The 16,842-nt window shown below is 38.3% G+C and overlaps 2 protein-coding genes across 2 annotated transcripts; one reads left to right on the forward strand and one right to left on the reverse strand.

Annotated features, from left to right (window-relative positions):
- The first annotated feature begins 3,468 nt into the window (after positions 1-3,468).
- On the forward strand, positions 3,469-6,776 carry LOC133743477 (ankyrin repeat domain-containing protein EMB506, chloroplastic). The gene is made up of 7 exons (XM_062171427.1): positions 3,469-4,379; positions 4,697-4,776; positions 4,994-5,092; positions 5,189-5,287; positions 5,376-5,474; positions 5,568-5,666; positions 5,783-6,776. Exons 1-7 carry the CDS (start codon positions 3,932-3,934, stop codon positions 5,885-5,887), a joined length of 1,029 nt encoding a protein of 342 aa, XP_062027411.1. The 5' UTR covers positions 3,469-3,931; the 3' UTR covers positions 5,888-6,776.
- A 1,419-nt stretch (positions 6,777-8,195) lies between these two features.
- On the reverse strand, positions 8,196-15,210 carry LOC133745815 (alpha-(1,4)-fucosyltransferase). Its single transcript, XM_062173950.1, has 3 exons — positions 14,552-15,210; positions 9,061-9,234; positions 8,196-8,925 (listed from the first exon to the last, which is right to left on the reverse strand). The coding sequence occupies exons 1-3, from the start codon at positions 15,038-15,040 to the stop codon at positions 8,356-8,358; spliced, it is 1,233 nt and encodes a 410-aa protein (XP_062029934.1). The 5' UTR covers positions 15,041-15,210; the 3' UTR covers positions 8,196-8,355.
- Between the last annotated feature and the right edge of the window lie 1,632 nt (positions 15,211-16,842).

The following is a 16,842-nucleotide window of genomic DNA, read 5'->3' on the forward strand; positions in this document are numbered from 1 at the left end:
CCATTCATGTTTATAATGTAATACAAATATTAACTCTATAAAAAATCAATCAAATTGAAGACCTTTTAGTTATTCATTTCTATGAAATACATGGACAGTTCATCATAGTAGTAGTAAGTATTGTTAGAACCATCCATTTGTTTGATTCAATTAGATAATTAAACGATTTCCGATTCGATTGATTTTTTACATAGATAATCTTTAAAAGATAATTTAGGATATAGACTGTTAGATTATAAATTTATTAAGTAAAAATATATTAATCGACAACGGGGTGAATATGCTCGTTCACCCTAGGAGTGAACTTAAAAAATTGTCATTTACTAAAAAGTTTGAACTCAGCACTCCGAACCAATTATAAAGGCTTCGGGCTTTTAGCATTTGCCCAAGAGACTTCTTTTTCTTTCCTATTTGCTGGTCTATCTTTAAATTTTGCTTTCTTTGGTTTGTTCTTAGCCCCTAGGAGCCTATACCACGACGTTTGCCTACAAGAAGAGCAATTAGAAAATCCACAAATGATCCCAAAGTGGATATTTGGGTCCGCGAACGTGTTTTCCTTATAGTCGTGGAAACGTCACCCACAAAACATAAGGGAAGTGAAGTCTAGTCAAACTAGACGATGTGGTGTTAGTTCAGTGGTTAGAGCACCCACTACCTAAGATTAAAGTTCTGGATTCGAGTCACTATGAGGGTAGGAGTGAAATCCTTAAATCCTTTTTAGAAAAAGAAGGAAAAAACAAAAAAAATTCTAGTCAAACTTGTCCACTTCAACTAGAAGAACTGAAGTAGGTAGTGTGTGTCACACTCCATATCCCAGGACCGACTCTACCTCAAACGGTAGTCGAAGAATTGGCCGGCAACCTCCCCCTCCCCGACTATTTAGTGAATTTTAGATTTCCGAACATGTTGTCCAGCAATCCAGCATTGCCTTAGGAATCTTGGCTTCGAACACTAAAGGACTTGGAATTCTTGTAGCCAAAATTGTCTACAACCAGGGCTTTATCCGCACCAGTTCGAGGTGAAAAGCATACCTTGTGCTTGTAGAGAAAACATGTGGTGTAGGGGTCGGAACTCCAGAGACCGCTAGCTACCACCAAATCCCTATGCGAAGCACCGTATCTAGGTTGCTTCATAGATTAATTTTTTGTTCCTGTACCCTACAAACATTGCCCTATCAACCCCGCCATGCCTGGACAACCATAAGAAGGGTACTATAGCCTTATGCACCGAACATATGCTCTAACCCAATTTTCGTACCGAAAAGAGACCTCTCCCTCCATTATAAGGGTAAGCTTAAACCTGTGCACCTTTCAGATCATACCAAATTTATCCACACTCGCACCACAATCGACATAGGTATATATTACACTAAACTTATCCACTATAAGGACATTTTCCAGTATTGGGTCTATGCTACTTGTCACTTTCCGACTATGATCATTAGTATACACTTTCATGAATATAACTATTCATCTTCAAAGTGTTTTAGGGAACATGAGTCTAATTAATAATTTGAAAGTACAGAAATACATAAGCAATGTAAAATTCTTAGCAGCCTAAACTTAATAGCAGTGGGGCTATTGCTTATATTGCACTAGACAAGCTATTTCCGCTAAGAAATTAGGCCTCGAGTAAAAGCAGAGAAAATAATAAACCAAACTGAAGGGAAAATCTACAGTTGATGATTAGGTGTGTTTTTTTTTTTTTGGCAAAGATGATTAGGTGTGTTTACCTGTTGAATACTTTTTCCCTTCAAGGGATCTGCTTCTGCTTTCTTGGTTAAGTTCTTCTAATAAACATGGGGACAAGCTTCAACAAGTACTTAGTAACTGAAAGAGTCTTTGGATTCTTTTTCTCATTTCTCGTCGACGTTCTTGAGTCTTACTAAGAGCCTTCTCTTTCAACGAAACCTCACTAAGAATAAGAGTTAATTGGTTATCCGGTAAAGGGGTAAAAGAACCAATAATTGAAGTAAAGAGCTCAGTTCTTGGTTGCTCGAAAACCTTCAGGCTTTCCCCCAACCTCTTCCAAAATATCCTACTAAGAATAAAGTTCTTAACAATGGGAGAGCGAGGCATAACTTGGTATGATCAAACACTGGTGATGGAAACTTTGAAAATCATTAAATGTTTCGAAACTAGACAAATTTAGGAATGATATTGTCGAATTGGAATTTAACTTTTGCATGCATGTCGTTTTTTTTTTTTTTTTTTTATAATAATCTTATTAGTTAACCTTATTGTAATTTTCTATATAAATTTTACATCTTATTATTTTAAACAGACCAATATGATTGAATCCTTGAATGAAGAACAATTAAAGGAATACTTAGAACATAGACCCGATGAGCTCAAGACGGTGAAGACTCAAAAGAGCGCTCCACGACAAAGAGTAAGAATATCCGAATTTTACTACTTTTTTTCTGGATACAATATCATCCTAAATTGATTTCTTTTTCATATCAATATATTGATATATATTGACATATAATGTAGGTCCAAAGAGCAGAAAAGCCTAAACGCTCAACCTCTAATGGAATTATGGCTTCTGTTTGGAAGTTCCACCAGAAAGAGGAACAACAGGAACAAAATCGGTTGCCATAGTTTTACACCAAATAATAAAGTATTAATGAATAATAATTTTGTTGATCTGTTTATAATCTCTACGCACCCAATCAATGAGTGAGGCTGGTTGAGTTAAGTGAAGTGGGGCGAGATGGTTAAGCAATTGTGTGAATTTTTATTTTGTTTTATTTTAAATTGTTTTGTTGTTTGTCGATCTTTCTTTGCCCTTTATGATTAAATGGGATACTATAATGCTAAAGGTTTATTGATATCAAAATATTCGAATTTGGTTGGCAATCCTACTTATCTATCTATACTACAAAGCAAAGCGTTCAGGCTTCACCAAAATATTCATGGACTTCATCCTGACTGAAGACAAGTTCATGGTGACGTCAAGGATATGTCCAACCAAAACACCGAATCTTGAATACTTAACCAAAATCCAAAAACTAAGTATAGCAAGACGTACAGCACGGCGAGAAAATCGTTTTCCATATCTCATTCACTATTAAATTTAGTCGGAATCGCCAGAATTGCCAGAAAATCTCAAGGCTTTCGAGCTCTGTTTCGTTGTCGTCCGTCATCGGATGAAGAAATCGACGCCACATCTTGACCACGCCGTCAAGACGGTTCAGGCGCCACATGTCCGCCTAAGATGTTGTATCCAAAATCATAATAAATAACTTAGGTATCCTAAAGATTCTCCGAAACAGACTCACCATGTTGCACATACTCTATTATCAGACCTTTAAATTAAAAATTTCACCTTGTAATCTAACAAGTGAACTTGCTCTAAGATGTTGCATTAAGTTCGGGGTTCGGTTCGTCTGGCCTAGGTGGCTAGGTGAGCTGTGGAAAACTCAACCTTTTAAAATTGATTTTGCCTATCAGGTCCGCTTAAGTCGACCCGGACCTTTTAAATTGATTTTGCCCTTTCTTCTCATAGAGCAAAATTCTCACCCCCCCCCAAAAAAAAATCCACTCAGAATTCATCATCTTCGCGAAGTTCGACCAGTATATCTACCTTGAAGCCAAGCCAAGATTTCAGGCTTCGCCCAAACTACTCTCTCTTCGCCGCCAAACTGAAAGGAACAGGATAAGTAATTTATCTTATCACTAGATTCTTTCCTTTACATTATCAAGAGTTGTAAGCAATATCAGAATTACTAGTTTGCTGACATTATAGTTTCTAAACTGCAACCTGAGTTGGGCAAGTGCTTGCAAGAGTAGATTGGATTCTAGTAGATGCTATATATACTCTCCAGTTCTGGGTGTTTCCAGTTCAACACTACACACTTAATTATCAACTTTGGATATCTCTCACGGAGTGGTTACTTCGGTCGGAGCAATAAACTCCCTGAATACAAATGGGCATGGTTTCAATACCAGCATTCTCAGCTGTACAGTCAGTCTCTATACCCAGAGATTATCATTCGTTTGCGATTGTGAACTCTTTGAAGGCCAAGGGGAAGAGTCATCAATTAGAATTGCTTGGTAACACCAATGTCTTGAAAGCATGTAGTATATGGAGTGGTGGCAGCTTTAGCTCCTCTGATAAGCACTCAAAGTTGAGGACCTTTTTGGTCGAGTCAAACCAAGCATCTTCGTTACAATCTCGTGTGGAAACATGGGAAGGTCCTGATGATGGCAGTGGGACTGAATCTGAGGAGGAGGAGGAGGAGGAGGAAGAAGAAGAACATGACTTGGGTTTCCAAAGCGAATGGGAAGAAGATGAAGAAAAGCGGGCTCCAGCTGCTAATGCTGGTGATGTTCAGAAGTTCACAACAAATGAGTTGGAAGAGCAACTTGTTAAAGGTATGTAATCCCCTTCTATTGTCAGTTGGGTTTATTACCTTACTGAAAGTTAATGGAAGTAAAAACCAGTTCCCCCCAATTATTTTTATGATTTATGAAACATAGCTTGATTTAAAGACTTAATAGAGCATTCCCTGGACTTGATATTGTTACCTTGCAATATTGGTGAATCGCTTCCTGCATTCATATCATTAGCTTATGATTTGCATTTGAACATTCCTGGTCTTGGAAACACATGCTTGATATATTTCTTCTTCTATGTTATAACGCATTTTATGATACCAAATCTTTATGTATATATTCTCTGGTTATTGCAGAGGTGGAACAGCTCTTGGAGGTAGAAGAAAGAGCAATTTTGCAAAAGCATGCAGCTCCCAACATGGAGAAATTATCAACTGTAATTTTTTTCTTTTTAAATTTCAAATGTTCTCAAATATGTTTGTAGCAATATGTCCTGGAATTACTGACCTCTTATTGCAGAAATTATTACTAGAATCTTGATGTAGCATACTCATTGAACTGATTATGCAACTGTTAATAAGAAGAATATATAATAAGAGGTTGAATTGCTCTTGCGCTTCCACTTATGGTGTCTTGTACATACTGTTATGCAGGCAAAATGGAGCCCACTACATACTCTTTCACTATCTGGGCTAGTTACTTTCATGGATAAGCTGCTTGAAGATGGTGTAGATATTAATTTTTTTGATAAAGTGAGTCGTATCTTGACCTAATCCATCATATTTGTCTCCAGTTTGGTAGCACCATGTAATACCTGAGACTAAACCGCAGATAATTTGGTGAAACAGGATGGTGTAACCGCTCTTCACACTGCAATCATAGGCAAAAAAGAAGCTGTTATTAGTCATCTTCTAAGAAAAGGTGCAAGTCCTCATGTCAGAGATCGGGTAGGAAGATATTTCACCAACATCTCTGTTTGATGGTTCATTTTTCTTCAGAGGAACAATGAGTTTTCTAATCTTTACTATGTGTTAGGATGGGGCTACACCACTTCATTATGCAGTTCATGTAGGCACCAAGCGAATTGTGAAGTTATTGATCAAATACAAAGTTGATGTCAACATTGCAGATAATGTGAGTTCTATGTTTAAGTTTAATAAACCCTATTTCCGGTTCATCATCTCTCTCTCTCTCCCTTATTGAAGACATCATATGCTTGCATTTCAGGACGGATGGACGCCATTGCACGTTGCTGTGCAAAGTAGAAATAGAGATATTGTGAAACTTTTGTTAGTGAATGGTGCAGATAAGAGTAGAAGAAATAAGGTCAGATTAATCATACAGGGAGAAGCCCAGATTTTCAGTAGAGATAGAGCAAGGGTTTTTCTACTTTCTTTATTTTCTGTACAAGTGAACTTACCATAGATCTCACTATATTTCAGGATGGCAGAACTCCCATAGATCTGGGCCTGTGTTATGGGAAAGACTTCAAGTCCTATGACCTCACCAAGTTACTGAAGACAGTACCAATGGACAGAGATTTTTGAGTCCAAAATTTAGACAATTTTAAAAGCCAACGAAAATTTGATTGCCTATCTTTAGTATTTGGTGCAACCATGTTTACAGTTCCTGCATCCAAGATGTCTGTATGAACTAATTTGCTCCAACTTCCTCTCATTGTCTAGACCAAGGGAAACTAAATATATGTGGGTGAAATATTTATGGAGGGAGAGATATGTCATGAAGCAAATTGGTTGATTGCAGAGCAAAAAGAGTCATCTACATCTCAATATAGTGTACAGACTACAGATGATAGAAACATGCTGGATGCGCTGCTTGACATCCATTAATTTCTGGGTTAATCTGTTTGATAGTATGTAGTTTGTTAGTGTAATGCATCCCAGCCCTGTGGAATTAACCACAGTTTTGTGCTGATAAGCTATGTACCAGTATGTTTGCTTTATCAAAAGCATATGCATCGTGTTGGGTTTGATATTGATAACACAAGTATTCCAGCCTTTACTGCAGCGGACTACTTTGGGAGATTGTTGTTGCTATGACTCGACACTACGATATATCGTCGGGGTGATTGGATTGGCTCATGTAGCTGTATTATCATGGTTTCCTGTTTCCAGTCTATGCAGACTAGGATATTGTTTGATGATGCATTCAGCAGCAGTCTTCGTATATTCCAGATTGTTACAAGAAAAAGGAAATCCAAGACAGATTTGTGATTGAAGGTTAATTTAATCATTTGAAATATTCATCTTTGGCAAAAAGTTATATGTTTAATCATCTCCTTTCCAATTTTCTATTATTATGCCAACGATAACTACTACTGCTATCATAGTCTGCTGCAGGAATACTACGATAGGTCTGGAACACTTTTTGTTACGATAGAATATTCTGATAAAGCAGTTAGTTTGTATGCGCTTTGATTGAGGATCTTCACCTAGTTGCTTTTTGGAATTCTTGGTTTCTTTTCTTGGGCACAGTTTCATGGAACTTTGAGCATATACATGAGACCTGGCATTAAATTCTTGCACTTTAGACAGAAGAAGTGATTAAGAGGACGCAAACCAACTACATAAAATCCTCACCTTATGTAGAATAGTGCCCCTATTTAAGCATATTTTTAATTGTGGTTCAACTATGTGTTTATCTGATCGCCGGGTTTGTAGAAAAATATCTCAAGAGGTTGAGACTCGAGAGGTTAGATTTCAATATTGAATAGTGGAGGCTTGTGGGTGTTACAGGAGGGTATGTGTTCACTAAACATTCGTGGCGGATTGTACATTACTCATTTGTTCTGGCTGCTTCATCTTACCAAATCACTAGTTATTTCTCATAGATAAACTGATGTTGAACTGGGGAGCTTTTATGGATGTCAAGAGCATGCAACTTTCCGCATGTGTCTATATTGACTATAGATTAGTGTGGTAGTATATTGTTGACAGTAAACGTTGGCATGTCTGTGCCATGTTGAACTGTCAATGGGCAGCAAGTGGTTGCCAAGCATTGAAGCAACACCAGCAAGCGGGTTGTGGGAAGCAACAAGCTAGTTAGGAAGACCACGCGTGGTTGTGGGCAGTGCACATGAAAAGGCAAGTGCATGGGCGGCAAGTGTGGGCAGAGGCCTAGCATGCAAGCGAGCGAGCAAGCAGCAAGGTGTAGCATGCGCGGGCAGCAGATGCACCAAGCCAACGAGGACAAGGAAGCAAGCAAGTGAGATGGTTCTGAAACAAGGGCAGGTTGGCTGTGCTTATCTTTCGTAATAAGTTGGGAGAAGCTAATGGGGTAATTTCGTAGACTTAGATAGCCCTACGTAGTTGGGTATGTGCACTTAGATAAGATTGTGTGGTTATTCAATCCGATCATAGGCAGTTTGGGGGTGTCAACCGCACCTAAAAAGTCTGCTTATGTCGACAAGTGCGTATCTAGGGAAGTTGGGATTGGATAGCCAAGTGTTTGAGACTAACAAACCATCCAAGAGTGAATGGAGAATTGGAGATCCAACACAAGTTTCCTTTGTGAAGTATATGAATAATAAAGGTTGGAGTTGTCCGGTTCTTTGTGTGTATTGTTATCATAAATTGATCTTGGGAAAGGTTTCCGGGTGAGAGAGTACGTGGGGTGCTCGACAAAGGAGTGTGTCATGGTTGTTGTCTAGACGAACAAAAGAACTCAAAATGAGCGAGATTCGAGTGGGGAGAGCTTATACACAAAGCGGATCAACCTCACTTCAATTGACGGCTTATACTCAAAGCGTGTGGAGAGTTCGATGATCTTGTTGGTGGAGCGAACAAGGTGCCAAAGTAGTAGTAGTTTCTAGTAAAAGAACATCATCACTCCGTATTCACCTTGATGAAAGACATGATTTCATTAATCAAGCATAACCCTAAATCAGTTTGGACACTATACATGTATCATTTCTGAGTTGTATACAATTTACACAACCATAAAACTGGATGCATAAACGAAAATCCCAATTAGATAGAAAAGACCAAAAATGTCACTACCCTCTTGCATATCTCCCACCTTTTCTCCCAACTACCTCACAGAGTCTGCAAGGCAATGTATCAAGGCTCAATGCACGAGTTTTTACATAGTTGCCGAATAAGCCACATCTTCTCCATGCATGGTACTCAGCATAAGCAACTGGGTCATTGGCAAGGGCCTTTACATAAGAAGCCAAATCCTCCAGGTTGCTGAATTTACTGCCATCTATTATAGAATGGGGAGGGACAAAGTCCCAAACATTAGGGGCACCAAAATAGATAGGAACTGCACCAGAATCTAGAGCATAGAACAGCTTCTCTGTCACATAACTCTCTGTCATTGTGTTTTCAATAGCTAGAACAAACTTATAGTGAGACATGGCACAGTGTAAATGGTCCCACCATTTTTGGGGGCCATCACCAGCACCATTGGCACACTCGGGGTAGAAAGAAAGGGCCATGTCCAAACCACCGACATTATTCAAGCACTTGCCGAATGAATGGGATGGTAGTAAGCTGAGAAGCCTCTTGGCAAGCTTATTTCTTTGAGGCAGACAACGTGAGGATGACCAATAGATAAGTGTATCCTTAACAAGAGAGAAACCCCGATTAAGTCATAAAACTAGTGATATGTTGACAATGTACATGGTGCAGGGGAAGATGAAAGGAAGTAAGTAAAAAGTATGAAGAACATAGAAGGTGAAAATGAGACAACTACTTACATTGTTTTTGTAAGAGGATACATGATAATTCCGACCATTGTGAAAGAGTGCACCAGCATAGGTAGCCTGCACATCGTCTTTGGCATGATAACTAACATACAAGTCCTCAACACCAGATCGCTTCCTGCCAGCCTCAAGATCCATGTACACACGAAGTGGATCTCCATGGCGTCTCTGTCAAAAGAAACAATAAATGGAATGAAATTGAAAGTAAATAGGAATATATGTATACATAGGTAAGGCATGTAGTTAGGCTGCTCCCATAAAATCATTCTACGTTCCAACCCTACATCATAATTAGAAGAAAAGGAGACTGTACTTCTAGCTTGTGCCATCCATGGTGGTCAACTGAAAACCCTCCATTTATTTGACCAGGGCCCTCCCATTACGTATAAAACTAAGACATGTTCCAATTGCTGTTCGTTGCTACTTTGTACATTATCATAACTTGCTTGGATTAAATTAAACACAAAAAATTTAATGCACGAAAAGGAAAATTTCTTAACAACAAGTAAAACACCAAACTACGAGGAAGCAAAAATAAACAAAGAAGTAAACAAATAAACGCATATTGACATGCAAGTCATTTTGGTGCTGCCACGCATCTCTAAGAAAAAGAAAAAGGGTTAAAATACTTCTTCCACACTACAGATGAATAATTATATACCTTTTTTTATTTATAATTCTATCATCATATGGGTTAATATTATGTCCCTCTAATCTTTCCTTTTCGTGATTGCTCTATGCACTACTAATACACAAATCAGTAACATACTCTCATGCAAGTCATTTTGGTGCTGCCACGCATCTCTAAGAAAAAGAAAAAGGGTTAAAATACTTCTTCCACACTACAGATGAATAATTATATACCTTTTTTATTTATAATTCTATCATCATATGAGTTAATATTATGTCCCTCTGATCTTTCCTTTTCGTGATTGCTCTATGCACTACTAATACACAAATCAGTGACATACTCTCTCTCTCTCTCTCTCTCTCTCCTTATTCTCCTTCAATCATTTTTCTCGAGATACAGAAATATTTTATTAACATGAGTGAGCACTATTTACCAGACAACACCAAAGTAAGTCAACTATTAACTTCAGATTGACTTGAAGCCCAAACCTTAAGTCTTCCCCACAATAATGCAGTAACACAGTAAAGGCAATTTTATACCATGAGCATCAAAACATCCTTCATTTGGTTTAATGAATAAATAAGCAGCTTCAAGGAAACAGAAAATGGTATAAGCAAAACCCTAATATTAATATAATAAATGGAACCGGGCATGGGGCTGAGCCTCCCAGCTACCCCTTTCAAAAAAAAAGAAAAAAAAATGGTATATAAGCACGACAGACAAGAAATCCAGGAAGAACCAAAAACAAGGACAACAATAAACCTGCTAGACCAGCCAAAGGGCAGGGCAAACATACACCCTTTGACCAGAAAAGCTGACCAATGAAGAAGAACTAAATTCAAGGGAGCATCCTTAAACTGTTTAAAGTTTGATACCAACAAGTCCATGGAGAAGCAAAAAACTTTATCCTATTCCTTCAATCCCACAGCAAAAAGACCTCTACCTCTTAAAAAATCCCTCTATTTCCTTTCCTATCACACCACACACAAAGAGAGTCATGATGGTATAATTCCAAAGGAAGATCACTTCTCAGGGCTCTTTCAAACAGACGTCCACTTAACAAAGTAACAATTCCTTGACACCCCCCAATCTGAACCAAAGGCCCAAGCCGCCAATTAATCTGCTCCAAATCCTTTCCGTGAAGGAACAACACAAAAATATATGATTTAAAGACTCGCCTGTCGCATTTTAAAGTACCAATTAGAAGGATAATTCAGTATGGGCTCTTTTATTTGCTGCATATCACTGCTGTTGAATTTTACATGAGCCGCCAATTAAGCAAGCAGTTACCCTTAATGGGGAATGCATTCCAGCCATAATATACTGGTCAGTAGTTCAGGACCAAAGTTTGGACATTTCTGGACCCATGATCCACCCAAACTACAAGATGTATGCAAGGGACAAGACTACACAATTAACACAAGCAAACCATTCAGCAAAGTCAGCAAGCTCCTATCAATATAATCTGCTATAAGTTAGATTTCACGAAACAGCTAAAGGCACATAGAAGCTAAGGAAGATATTTGTAGCATTAGATTCAAGGAAACTCTAAAGAGAATAAAGAACAACACTGAAATGATGACCCATGTGCTAAAGTCTCCTCCCAAAAACAAATTTTGAGGCCATTCCATGTCACAAGGGATGGAAAGAGACTGAAATGAAAGACAAGACAACCCTGAGAAATAAATTTCCAAGGACACTTAAAGGTAACACCATCCATAGTCATAATGCAGTATATACATGCTCCTAATAATTGTGCACAGAATAAAAACATGTACAAGGAGGAAACACCAGAACCATTTACCTGACAAAGCCATATATATATATTTTTTTTTCTTTCATAAAGTCAATGTGTAACTAATGTGTTTAGATTATGGACACTGAATTGATCAGACCCATTAACAGAGTGTGTCAACCTATTACAGATCCGACCCTAATAAAGCATGCCAGAACACTTTGGTGTGTGTTATTATGTTGTCCTTGAGTTTTTCCCTAGTCTAGTTTGAACCAAAGCCTAATGTGTAGGTGCTCTTGGTCTTGGGGTGATGCCCGTTTACTGCACTAAAATCACTCACACTGTGACAGTCTGCATCTTGTCTACAAATAGGGAATGACTCTTAATGCTCAATGGTTATTCTATTCAAGGATCTTGCATTGTAACTTTGACTTCCTAAATAGTGGGTCGAAATATTGAGATCTGCAACTCATTATTGTGGGTGACACAGCACCAAAGTAGAAATGGAATAAAAACTCACTGAAAAGAGAAGAAAGAGGAAGCAGAGAAAGAGAGTACACAGTGTAATGAAGTATGAGTTAAACACAAAAATCTAGTCTGCCTAAATCATAAAAAGGCTTGGTTCACTGAGATTCTGGACAGCAGTTCAATGAGGTTGAGCTCTGATTGCCACTCTAGTAGCACCAAAATAGAGATGCAGTAAACAATATAGACAAGGGAGAAAAAGAAGATGACAAACTGAACTCAATAATCAAGTGTGCGGAGATTACATGGCCAATTTATATCAACCATCATAAAAAAAATTGTCCACTTATTTGAAGATAAACGCTTCAAGGATGTATATATATAATAATGAATGATAGGGAAAAGATAAGGACAGAATTTCTTGTTTATACATAAGATAAGACGAACATGAAAATGAATGCGACTTTCGAAATCCAATCTATCACAATGATTAATGTGATGAGCAAGTGGTTCATGAATGCACTGTATGGAATCCATACAGTAAAGCTGTTGGTCGGTGGTTATATTTGATAAAAAAAGATCCGAGGGCAAAGTGGATTTAGCTCACCAGGGGTTAAGATACGCTCTTCTATCAGTATATATAGACTATAATTATATATTAAATGCTATTTTGATCCCTTTAATTACGTCCTGAACTCATCAAGTAAGATGGGATCTGGAAACAAGTAATAGAATCACTACCAGATTCTCAACAATAAGTCCTAATGTTAGAAGCACATCGAGAGACTCATATGAAAATGATCACACTGCAATTGCCTATAATGATTGAAGCAAGGCCCCAACAGAAAACAAACAATGATAAAGTTCTCTAGTTCTACGACTTCTTTACTGGTTTTTTCCTCTTAGGTTAGGTTGGCACCTTCTGTCTTGTGCATCAGCCCTAGCCTTCAGTGACAAAGTAAGAGGAGACCCGACTTCTCCAAGCGCATCAATAAGGATAAAACTGATGAAAGGTTTGTTGAATTCAAAGATCCATTTATTCTTAAACAGCTGGCTTGATCTTTACTGTATTGTCATGACGAATTGCGCAGGTTCTTGGTATTTGGAATTCTGCCACAACTTCCTAAAGGATTACCTCGGATATATAAAGGGAGAGCAACTGCCGGCAAGATAGTAATCAAAGAGCTCCAGTTCTGTTACAGTATCTTATGATTTTGAAGTTGAAAAAGTCTTAGCTATATATCAACAAAATCCCGTCAGGATGCATTTAGGATTTAGAAAGTTTTGTATGTTGTCCAACAGATGGCTAAAGCACATTCAACCACAATTAGAACGGCAACAACGACTCACCCAGATACTCGCTAATACAAATTCATCAATGCCATTTTTTGCTTGATGCCACCACCAAATGAACAACTTGCCTAATTGAGGATGTGATAGCATACGGGCCCCTAACGTGGATCAGATACTAACTACTACAAAGTGAATAAACAGAATCACAACCACATTCCAACCAATGACTCCTAATGTTGGATTCTCATAGAAGAAACTCATTAGGATATAAGCTGCATGCTGAAAGAGAACTTAGAGAGTAGAGTAAAGGAGAGAAAGGAGGCTTCCAACAGAAAGCCTCCCAAGGGAAACACCCATCTAATCTAGCATAAAAAATTCTTAACTAAAACCCATTATTGATGTGTCAACCATCTTTCCTATTGAAAGGGTTAGGCCTGCAATGCCCTTCCTATAAGGCTTGCAGAAAGGTGTAAAGAAAAATCAAACAAGTTAGAAAAGTCACCTAGGAGTAACAAGCTCTCTCTTGGCTCATTCCTTTTAGGCTGGGCTTCTCATCACTCTTAGTTTTCTATGAGGCATCCCTAGTGTTCAATGGCAAAGTAAAAAAGAGAAACCTAATGACCCTAGTGAATTCAAGCAAGAACACTGGTCGAAGGTTTATGAAACTCAAAGACCTTTGTTTGCTAGAAGCTTAAAACGCTGGTCTGATTTTTCTGCATTGTCACAAGCAATTGGAGATTGTTGATTACTTATTGTTGCCACAGGCACTCACAGGTTTCTACTTAATGTAATTTCACTTTAACTATATTTAGGTACAGCAAGGTGCTGATGCAAAAAAGCATAGTTCTATTACGCTTTCCTGCAAGTATATAAACTGGAGTTCTATTACCCTTCATCCTTTATGATGGCTAAACTCTTAAGGACATCAACACTCAGCACAATAACCATGGCACACCGACTCAATGTCCTGAAAACTAATCAAGTAAAAAGCATGAATCACAAGCACATGAATCGATAGAGAGCTTTAACCTGCTTTGACTCTAAACCTTAGCTCCTTTCTCTGTACTATACTTATGTTGATGAGAACAAATTCATTAGATACATAACGTTACACTAAAGACGGAATTGTAGTATATATCTAATCCAAAGTACTAGATCTACGGAAAAACAGCATGTAACTGACCAAAACAATCATCGATGCAATTTCTATTGGCTCACAAACACAAGTTTCAAACACCATTGTGCTGCATTTTACTTAGATCTTCAACACTCCCACTCATGATCTCTAGAATTATACTAAACTAGCCATTAAAAAAGAAAGATCACTTCTTGAAAAACAAAGGCAGAAACTTTAAGAGTACCTGAAGCGGAGGGGTAGTGGTCTCAAACAACAGGGCATCAGGTTTGTCAGCCAGAACAGACGATTTAGTCCACAAACAGCTCAACCCACATGAGCATGAATACAAATTGTCCAGATTATCAGGAATCCAAGTCCACCCTTTGACCAAAACGCTGACATGCTCCATCTGCGGCTTCTTCTTCCCACACTCAGATGGTTGCTGCAGAGAAGAAGAAGAAGAAGAAGAAGACCCATTTTGGGCCAAAGACTTATGCTTTTCTGTGAACCGAGCACAACCCACCTGAGAGTCCCATTTTCTGAAGGAAGAGATGAGATTGGTGAATGGGTCAGGGGCGGAGTGGGTGAGAGAGAGAGTGGGGTCGTCGATCGGGGGTTGGTGAATTGAGGTTGAGAGAGAAGGGAATTCGAGGAAGCTACAGAGGAAGAGGATGAGGAATGCGCCACCCAACATGAAGGCGATGCTGCAGGAGTTGAAGGGCTTCAATGGCATCTCTCTCTTTCTCTCTCTCTCTCTTCACTGTGAAGAAGAAGAAGAAGAAGAGAGGGAGAAGAAGAGTCGGTAGTGCATCTGGAATGGAGGTCGGAACTGAACGTCTACGAGTCGTCGTATACTTAACTAAACTCGAGTATTGACAAAGCAACAACACCAGCAGAAGTCTTCCATTTACGTTTGAACTTGGTATTTATTGTTTTTTATTTGTTTGGTATAATACAGTTAAGGTTAGGCAGATTTGGTCCATGAAAATGTTGATTGTATTGATGAAGTGTGGAAACTAAAAACTCTTCCAATGAAACCACTGCAAGTAGCCTAGTGGTTGCCTAGTTGGGTGTGTTCCTCAACCTAGGTTCGAAGCCCGAAGCTGTCAAAGTGGTCAGGCACTGTGCTGCAATGCACAGTTTGAGCATTTCACATGCGCCGAAGGGGTTGATCTTGGGCCTAAGAAGCCTTTGGGTTCCTCTTGACAAAGTCAACAAAAAAAACCCTTCCAATGCCCACTAAAGGTGTAGTACATAAAATTTGATAAGCAATGTCTGAATTTGATCGAAAATGGCTCTAGGGTTTGCCCCGTACTGGCCTAATACGGTTGCGATGGATGAGACTCTTTGTGTTTATTAGGCTAAATCTTGCAAGCTAGCCATTAGCGAGTTCTTTTGAAGTTGATTTGCATAATGTACGCGGTGCAATCACTATTCTCTTCTTGATGCTTGTGTTGCGGTATCTTTTATGGCCGGACAACGATGATTAAAAGATGCAAGACCTGCATGTTGTGAAATATTTTGGTGCTCATTGTAATCCTCGTCGTGCTACTGCAATAAATGAGTTAAATTGAAATCCTCCCCCATTTGGGAGGACTAAGATCAACTTAGATTGTGCTTGAGACTAAGACTCCAATCTTAGTGACTATTTTTCATGGTTATAGATGATATTTTCTTGGTACTTGTTCGTCAAATTTAGACATTCCTAGCTCAGTCACTTAGGAGGTAATGACGGTTATAAAGACTGGAAGCACTTATGGCTAGAGGTGAGCTCCTCCCCTATTCTTAATTTTGTCCGCTCGACTCATTTGATGCCATGGTAGTTTTGAGTGAAGTAGATGAATCGTTTGAACTGCATTCTTTAAATGCACATTTGTTCATCCCATATGTTTCAGGAAGGTAATAAAGTTGGAATTCGGGCGAATCGAATCATGTTACCACTTCAACAAGTTTGTAATTGGTTCGGTGTGATTCTACTCCTCATTTTATTTTTTTGACTCGTAATTGTGATTGTTCAGGTCTAAACATAGGAAGGCTAGACATAAAGCAAGAGTTGAATGTATTCTTTTGTTTGAAAATGGAGCAATCCGGTGTCCTATCTATTGTCATCTTACTTGTGGTGTGCTAACAATTCTCATTTCTATTGTTGCATCTAAATCAACATTTAAAATTGGTATTAGAGTATTAGATCAATATTCCAGTTCACTATAGCCCCCACACAGTTCAAACTTTACTATGTACTCAAGATTTGAATTTTTGGCAACAAAGTTACACTAAAACAAATTTGGATTTATTCTCATCATAACAATATTTGTGTCATTATAATTTTCGCATTCGCATTTTTATTTTATTTTACTTATATATTTTTAAAAAGAGCGTGCTGAATTGGAGAATCTTACTGAAGACTCATATGGGTTTGACATTGCAAGATCGATCGGGAGAAAGAGAAAAAGCTACATCTTAGATGAGTTTGATCTTTTTTTTTTTTAATCAAAGAGGTCAAACTTTATTAATCAATGATCAAATAGATGAGTT

Source organism: Rosa rugosa, chromosome 4 (genome assembly GCF_958449725.1).
Source record: "Rosa rugosa chromosome 4, drRosRugo1.1, whole genome shotgun sequence".
Taxonomy (NCBI): domain Eukaryota; kingdom Viridiplantae; phylum Streptophyta; class Magnoliopsida; order Rosales; family Rosaceae; genus Rosa; species Rosa rugosa.

Coding starts and splice junctions, on each gene's coding strand:
- LOC133743477 (XM_062171427.1), top strand. CDS start 3,932: ATGGGCATGGTTTCAATACCAGCATTCTCAGCTGTACAGTCAGTCTCT. Junction 4,380..4,696: donor GGAAGAGCAACTTGTTAAAG/GTATGTAATCCC, acceptor TGGTTATTGCAG/AGGTGGAACAGCTCTTGGAG. Junction 5,093..5,188: donor ATATTAATTTTTTTGATAAA/GTGAGTCGTATC, acceptor TTGGTGAAACAG/GATGGTGTAACCGCTCTTCA.
- LOC133745815 (XM_062173950.1), bottom strand. CDS start 15,040: ATGCCATTGAAGCCCTTCAACTCCTGCAGCATCGCCTTCATGTTGGGT. Junction 9,235..14,551: donor CCACTACCCCTCCGCTTCAG/GTACTCTTAAAG, acceptor TTCTTTTGACAG/AGACGCCATGGAGATCCACT. Junction 8,926..9,060: donor TATCCTCTTACAAAAACAAT/GTAAGTAGTTGT, acceptor TCTCTTGTTAAG/GATACACTTATCTATTGGTC.